This window comes from Glycine soja, chromosome 11 (genome assembly GCF_004193775.1).
Source record: "Glycine soja cultivar W05 chromosome 11, ASM419377v2, whole genome shotgun sequence".
NCBI lineage: Eukaryota > Viridiplantae > Streptophyta > Magnoliopsida > Fabales > Fabaceae > Glycine > Glycine soja.
In genome coordinates this window covers 19363854-19371209 of record NC_041012.1, presented here as the reverse complement: position 1 = coordinate 19371209, position 7356 = coordinate 19363854, and the positions used below count along the sequence as shown (strand labels likewise).

The following is a 7356-nucleotide window of genomic DNA, read 5'->3' as shown; positions in this document are numbered from 1 at the left end:
ACTAGTGAGATTCTCATAAATTTTAACCTATAAGAAAAGTATGTTAAAAAAATTACTAGGAATTTACAAGTTAATATATTGGTTATATAGTGTGTGAGGATTAGAAAATACATTGAAAGCTTTGCTAGATTTCATTCCAGATTTTTTTGAGTTATTTGTGTCCAAATAGAAAGCAATTATTTTGTTATAGTGCTGCACATTAATGTTGAGCAATTTAAAAATCCATGAAAGTATTTTTTAAGTGTTCAAGTATCTTTACTTAAGTATTTTTTGCAGGTACTAAAAAGTGGATATGGAGAATTGTTGTAATTGCGACAGCTCTACTCATAATTTCCCCATTGATCATATGCATAGCCATAAAGAAACGAAAAATTATGCTAGAAGGTAGCTAGATATACTTTACTTAGTAAATATCTTACTTATAAATACACTCCCTTGATCTTCTAACTTAATCTTTATGTTTCATCTAAATAGAAAAGAAAAGAAAAAGAACAGAAACGGAGATGCTAGATTTAGCAGCTTCCAACGAATCTTTAGGCATCAAAGATCTTGAAGAAGATTTGAAGTTATTTAGCTATACATCAGTTGTGGCAGCGGCAAATGACTTTTCTCTTGAAAACAAGTTAGGAGAAGGAGGCTTTGGACCTGTTTATAAGGTAATATAAAATCATTGACATTATGCATTAACAAGCACATTTTAGAATACTGATGAATTTATTTTTGCAACTTCAGGGTACCCTACCAACCGGGGAAGAAGTTGCTATAAAAAGACTTTCAAAAGGGTCTGGAAAAGGAATTGTTGAATTTAGAAATGAATTAACCCTCATATGTGAACTCCAACACATGAACCTTGTTCAATTAATTGGTTGTTGCATTCATGAAGAAGAGAGGATTCTAATGTACGAGTATATGCTAAACAAAAGCTTGGATTTCTATATATTTGGTAAGGAATATGCTAAAGTCTATTTAATTATATGTAGCATGCAAGCACATACGCAGGGCTTCAACATAATAGAAGGAAAGTCATTTATGCTTGGTAATGTAGCATAATATATATTCTAAAACAGATTAATTTGTATCTATTTGGAAGATTCTACTAGAAAAATGTTACTAGATTGGAAGAAGGGCTTCAACATAATAGAAGGAATTTCTCAAGGATTACTCTATCTTCATGAGTACTCAAGAATCAAAATCATTCAGAGACTTGAAAGCTAGTGACATACTTCTTGATGAGAATATGAATCCAAAAGTTTCAGATTTTCAAATGGCGAGAATGTTTACACAGCATGAATTCTCAACAATTACCAACAGGATCGTTGGAACATAGTAAGCTTGCTAATCTCTTTTGTTCAAAATGTTCGTGAGTACTTTAAGTTTATTTTTGTCGAGTTATAAATAATATTTTACTGCAGTGGTTACATGTCTCCAGAATATGCCATGGAAGTAATTTTCCCCACAAAGTCTGATGTATATAGTTTTGGAGTTTTGTTGCTTGAAATTGTTAGTGGAAGAAGAAACACTTGCTTATATGATAGTGACCGCCTACTAAATCTAATAAGACATGTATGTATGTAATTTAAATTTCTTAATTCGTATGTAATTTAAGTTTCTTAGATCTTGAATGAGTAACTCATCAAATCTTTGCAATATTATTCTTGCTCCTAAATGATCTCCTACTGTAAAATATATAGACAGAGAAAAAAGGAATCAAATTACTCTAATAATAACTTTAAAAGAGTGTTACTTTTTATCTTAATCATTAATTTTCTTCAAATCTAATAATTAAGATTAACTATTTATTATAATCATTAAATTTCAAAAAAATAGATAGTGAAAATAAAGAATAACATTAAAAGAATTACTCTTGAAAGAAGTTAATCCCTCCTCTCATATATATATATATATATATATATATATATATATATATATATATATATATATATATATATATATATAATAACAAGTACTTTTCAAATATAAAAATTTCTTCAAATTAGTTATTATATTATACTATTTTATTGAAATACATAAACAAATGTTAATCAATTTCCTTAGGATATTGATTAAAGAACTAAAAGAAAAAATATTTTTATTAGGATTAAAAAATTGTATAACATATCACATTTTTTATACTCTTTTAATTTTTACATTATATATTTTTTCATTTTAATTTTTTAACCAATACCCCAAGAATATCGGTTAACAAGATCTGAAATATATCAACTTAAGTACTAAAGTGACAAGTATTCAATACTTGAAAATTTGTTTAATTTATTATATCATGAATCATTTAGGAGAGACATTAATACTTCAAAGACAAAATTGATGGTTTATCCTTCTTTTATTGAATACTTTTCCATATGTCTGATTTGAACCAAGTTATTAATAGGCATGGAAGTTATGGAATGAAGGCGTATCTCTACAGCTAATGGATCCATTACTTAATGAGTCCTTTGATCCTGATGAAGTACAAAGATGCATTCATGTTGGCCTCTTATGTGTAGAACAGTTTTCAAATGATCGTCCCACAATGTCTCATATCATATCAATGTTAACAAACAAAAGTAATGCTTTTACCTTACCTCGGAGACCAGCATTCTATGCTGGAAAAGAGAGCAATGAGGAAAACTTGTCTTATGAAGAGTTAAATAAACACTTGTTCTACAAAAGAAATGTCTACTTCCTCTAAAGTATAATCAAGGTAAACAATTTAGTGAATACTTGTTCACCAAAAAAATTTAAAACATTTGTTAACGTTTAAAAAACATGATTCTGCAATACTAAAAAGTATTTTTTTTCCTTTAAGGATTTTGCTGCAAAAAATAATCTGCAGAAAATTCCTGCAGATATTTATGAAATAAATAATAGGCAAAAAAATCTTGCAAACTTTGCTGCAAAAAAGTTAACTGAATACTTGTTCACTGCAAAAATTTAGGGACATTTGTTAATGCTTAAAAAAAATGATTCTGGTATGTCATTTTTTTAAAAAAGCATTTTTTGAAAAGTCACTACTTTTAACTTTTGAAATAATCTTCAAAACATCTTTTTGTATGTTTTTACCTTCTTTTTAAATAACTTACATTTTTGTTATACTGTTTTAAATTAAATATCTTTTGATTTATAAAACATTTTTTAAAGAAAAATGGTTGAATAGCCCGTCAACTTTTTGACCCGTCGTCGTAAGTACCATATCATCACCTAAGTATCTAAGACGAATCAAGGTATTTGGCTTTAGTCCCCACCCCCCACTTTGTATATTCAATAATATAGGAACTTGCTGCAAGGGATCTTTATTTCATGTGATGTCAATCTAGTTGGAATCATTTGAGGTATTTTGATACTTGCAATTAAGTATGCAACCTTCATTTAAAAAAATTGTGTTGAAAAGAAAATAGTGTAAAACTATTTTCATATAAATTGTAGTAGGTTTGTTTTTATAGGCTATTTTGAACTTTGAAGAGCTAATTATTAATAAACAAAATTGTTTAAATACAAATTAGTCTAATAAATTATAAACAAGTTCTTTCAAATGCTCCCATATTTACATATTTTTGCATAATATAGGATGAAATATTTACATGTCAAAGGATTATCCAATTGGATTCAAAGGCAAAAAACCTTCAATTAGTATTTAATGTACATGAAGACCCGTGTGTATAGAATACCAATTTCTTTATCCATAAATTAATTTTGTGAAAAATCATCAAAAATATTTAGACATTTATGATAGTTGGAATAGAAAAATTAACAAGAGTTAAGTATAAGGTTTAATATTGGATAAAAAATTAAAAATAATGCACGTCTTGATATTATCATTTTATTATTGGGTTAACTTTCATACTAAACTTACTAAATAATTAAATTCTACTGTGTGTCATTCGGGAAAATGGCTAATTAACATAAAATCCATCTAGAATGTCAATAACTTTTGTAAAAGAAGCTTATATATAGTATAAAAAAACAACACATGTAAGATATGAGGTTTAGGCAAAAAGAATTATATATAAATAAAATTAAGAACTTTTTAAAAGGTAACGTGTAATTTTATTTTAACACAATATGTATCCAAACCATCCCAACAAATTTATAGAAAAAATATTAAAGCACTAATACCCCACTAATTATCATAAATACATTTAAATCAAATTAAGATAATATCATATTTGTCATTTTGTTACACTATTTCTTTAAAAAAAATAGAAAAATTTTATTGTTCCACTTTTTCTTGCATATTAATATGATTATATTTGAGTATTACATTGTTGTATTATTTCCCTTTAACTTTTATGGATGTCATTGGTAAACAAATTTTTAAGAAAAATAATAAAGTATTTGAAGATCATAATTTTAATTTCAATTATATTTTGTTAGATTCAGAGTTTGATAAAAAAAAATGTTAACTTTGATTTTGGACTCTAGTAAATATTTAGGAAAAATTTTAATCAATTTGAAATTGTATTATTAAAATATAATATTTCAAACATGCATGACTCATTTTTCATTTAAAATTTTTTATAATTAATATTTTTTTAAAGTAAGTTTATCAATATTTTTATAAGTAGAAAAAAATTTCAGAGTATGTAATAACAAACTTTTATGTGGAACAGATTTGAATATATATAAAAGACAAATGTATAGTTAATGAAGTAGGGACAATTGATCCTAGTAACATTTTAGCCCGGCATATTATTATATATACTATTATATTTTTAATTGTTCCCACTTTATGAAATATACTATATATTAGTATTTTCATTAACACTTTTTGTAATTCCCCCACTCACCCACTGAACAATTTCTCTTATAATTTTGATAAAAACATTTTTAAAATTTACTCTCATAATATATTATATTTGCTTATCAGAAAATAAATTACTTATATACTAGTTGAAAATAGAAAAAATTAGTTTATTTGTTATAATTGTTCCTGCATTTGTTATTTTGTTTTACTAAATGCATTTCTTTTGTTATATTTTATATTTTAGTTACATAATTGTCAAATTAATTGTTATAAGACATGCATATCCTAAAATTAATAAATAATGAATATAATAATTAAAACTTATTAAGAAAAGAATTTACAAACCAATATAACCTGTGCTTCACTCTTCTTTTTTTTAGAAGATTTCACTATTATTCAATTTGTTATGAAAGTTTTTTCTGCTATGAATATCTAAAAAACCTGATGTGAAACTATATATGAGATACTTAAATGATTGTTTAATTACATAAATAAATTTTTTTTAGTAAGAGGCACACATGTGTTGCACATATGCACACGCGTGCACACATGTACATAGAGATGTTGGAATTTTATGGGATCTTTATAAAATATCAGTAACCATCAGGAACACATTACGTTAGATTATCAAGAACCTAGATTCATAATAATTGATCAAATAGATGCAGCGAAATATGAACACGTAGATGATTTATGGTCTATGCGCTCTTAGGATCTGTTACGGAATGTTGTAGAGACAACGGATAACTTGCTAACAGCGGTGATTTCATGATTCTTCCTCAATCGGAACCTCTCTATTCCTTAATAGGACCTTCGTAACTCTTCAGATGAGGAGAAGAGAAACTATAAATGTGATGACTCGATATATTGGGGATCATAACCTTTTTATAGCGTGTTAACCTAATAGGGTCTACATTATCTCCTAATGGGCCAACATTAACATATGCTCATTTAAGTTCATATTATCTGATTTAGTTGTCTAACGGGCTTACTTAATTTGATCACATAAAATAAAACACACCAATGATAAATAACTAATATAATTGTCTTATAATATTAATCCACATTAATTATTGGAATAGAAAATTCCAACAAGAGATGCTTGCATGCATGCACACACGCATGCATATGCACGAACAAACACACACACACACATATAATAAAAAATATTAAAAAATATAATAATATAAAAAAATTATAAATTATTAACTTAAGACATGTGCATGACACAACACTACTACAAAAGTGGTCTTCTACGACATTGGTTTTACGACAGTTCTAATAAAATCGATGTCGTAATTGAAGTGATGACATTTTTGTAAATACTTGTAAATTTTTAAAGACGGTTCTATGAAAACCATATTTGAAAATACATTACGACATCGGTTCTTTAAGAATACAGTCTTTGAGGGGGAATGCGAGAAGTCTCTCTCACTCATCCTTATTTTCATCTTTCATCTTCTTTTTAATCTCTCTTTCCCTCTTCCCCAACCCTACCATGCTGCATCGACGACCTCATTCTCATTCGCCTCGAAACCCCCACACCGGCCCCTTCTCCCTGGACACCCGCTCCCTCACCATCCACTATGTCCTTCACCCAAAACCCAAACCCTTATCCCCTTCGCTCTCTCTGACTGTGACCCCATCAAGGGCACCCACCTCTCCCTCACTCTCTCTATCAAAGTCTATATATGACATATGATGAAAATTAAATGATAAATGAGAAAAAGTGAGAGTTGAGAGGCCCATTTTTGGGGTGTCCACAAGCGTCCCTAGGGCCGCTTCGCCGCCAAGATCCGCGACCCCTGGAAAAAGACCCGAAAGTGGCTTGGCACCTTCGACACCACCGAGGAAGCCGTTAGGGCCTACGACGTTGTCTCCATAACACTTCGTGGGCCCAAGGCCAAGACCAACTTCTCCTACGTCCTTGCTTCCTTTCTCCACCTCCCTCCCCCGGTGCTCGCTACTCCCGAAGCCCATGCCCTGGCCCAAGCCCAAGTCCAGGAACAACTAGCCAGACAAGTCGAGTTTTGTGGCCCACTGTTTTTCTTTGTAGCTGATGTAGCTTCCACCGCGCCGATGAGGTCGGAGTACAAGGGTTACAAGTTGGAGAATATCACGGGTTTTGTGGTGAGCAAGGAGGAGCGGAAAGAGAAAAAAATTCCTTTGTTGTTATGTCAGAAAATGTATCGTGTGTGGTGCATAGGAAATGGTATAGTAGTTTACATCTAAATAATCATTGGAAGGGTGTGTATTTGTTCATGTAGTTTGAGATACCCTTGCAAAATATAACTATTCCTCATTTTGCACATAGGTATCCCGATTTGTCAATTGAAGATATTGCACAAGAGTGTCCATTTTGCCAAAAAAATTGCAGCTGCAATGTTTGCTTTAGTTCAAGAGGAATGATTAAGGTTTAGTTTTCTGTGTTGTCTAGTAGATAATAAACTTTTTTCTTACACAATAAAGTTATAAGTATACTTCTTAATTCTTTATTTTGCTATCTAACTTTATATTTATGTTCAGACATCAAACAAGAGCATGAGAGATGATGAAAAGGTTAAGTATCTTCAATACACGATTGACCTGCTCCCTCCATTTATACAACAAATTTG

General features: G+C 29.4%; 2 protein-coding genes across 2 annotated transcripts; both read left to right on the top strand.

Annotated features, from left to right (window-relative positions):
* Positions 1-423: 423 nt before the first annotated feature.
* On the top strand, positions 424-1185 carry LOC114374038 (G-type lectin S-receptor-like serine/threonine-protein kinase At1g67520). The gene is made up of 2 exons (XM_028331628.1): positions 424-656; positions 733-1185. Exons 1-2 carry the CDS (start codon positions 504-506, stop codon positions 1048-1050), a joined length of 471 nt encoding a protein of 156 aa, XP_028187429.1. The 5' UTR covers positions 424-503; the 3' UTR covers positions 1051-1185.
* A 5054-nt stretch (positions 1186-6239) lies between these two features.
* Positions 6240-6973, top strand: LOC114373019 (ethylene-responsive transcription factor ERF084-like). Its single transcript, XM_028330579.1, has 2 exons — positions 6240-6377; positions 6518-6973. The coding sequence occupies exons 1-2, from the start codon at positions 6240-6242 to the stop codon at positions 6971-6973; spliced, it is 594 nt and encodes a 197-aa protein (XP_028186380.1).
* The last annotated feature ends 383 nt before the right edge of the window (positions 6974-7356 follow it).

What these genes read in the sequence shown, in the direction of transcription:
- LOC114374038 (XM_028331628.1), top strand. Translation starts at nt 504, where the DNA reads ATGCTAGATTTAGCAGCTTCCAACGAATCTTTAGGCATCAAAGATCTT. An exon ending in GCTTTGGACCTGTTTATAAG is followed by an intron (nt 657 to 732) that starts GTAATATAAAAT and finishes TTGCAACTTCAG; the next exon opens with GGTACCCTACCAACCGGGGA.
- LOC114373019 (XM_028330579.1), top strand. Translation starts at nt 6,240, where the DNA reads ATGCTGCATCGACGACCTCATTCTCATTCGCCTCGAAACCCCCACACC. An exon ending in CCCCTTCGCTCTCTCTGACT is followed by an intron (nt 6,378 to 6,517) that starts GTGACCCCATCA and finishes AAGCGTCCCTAG; the next exon opens with GGCCGCTTCGCCGCCAAGAT.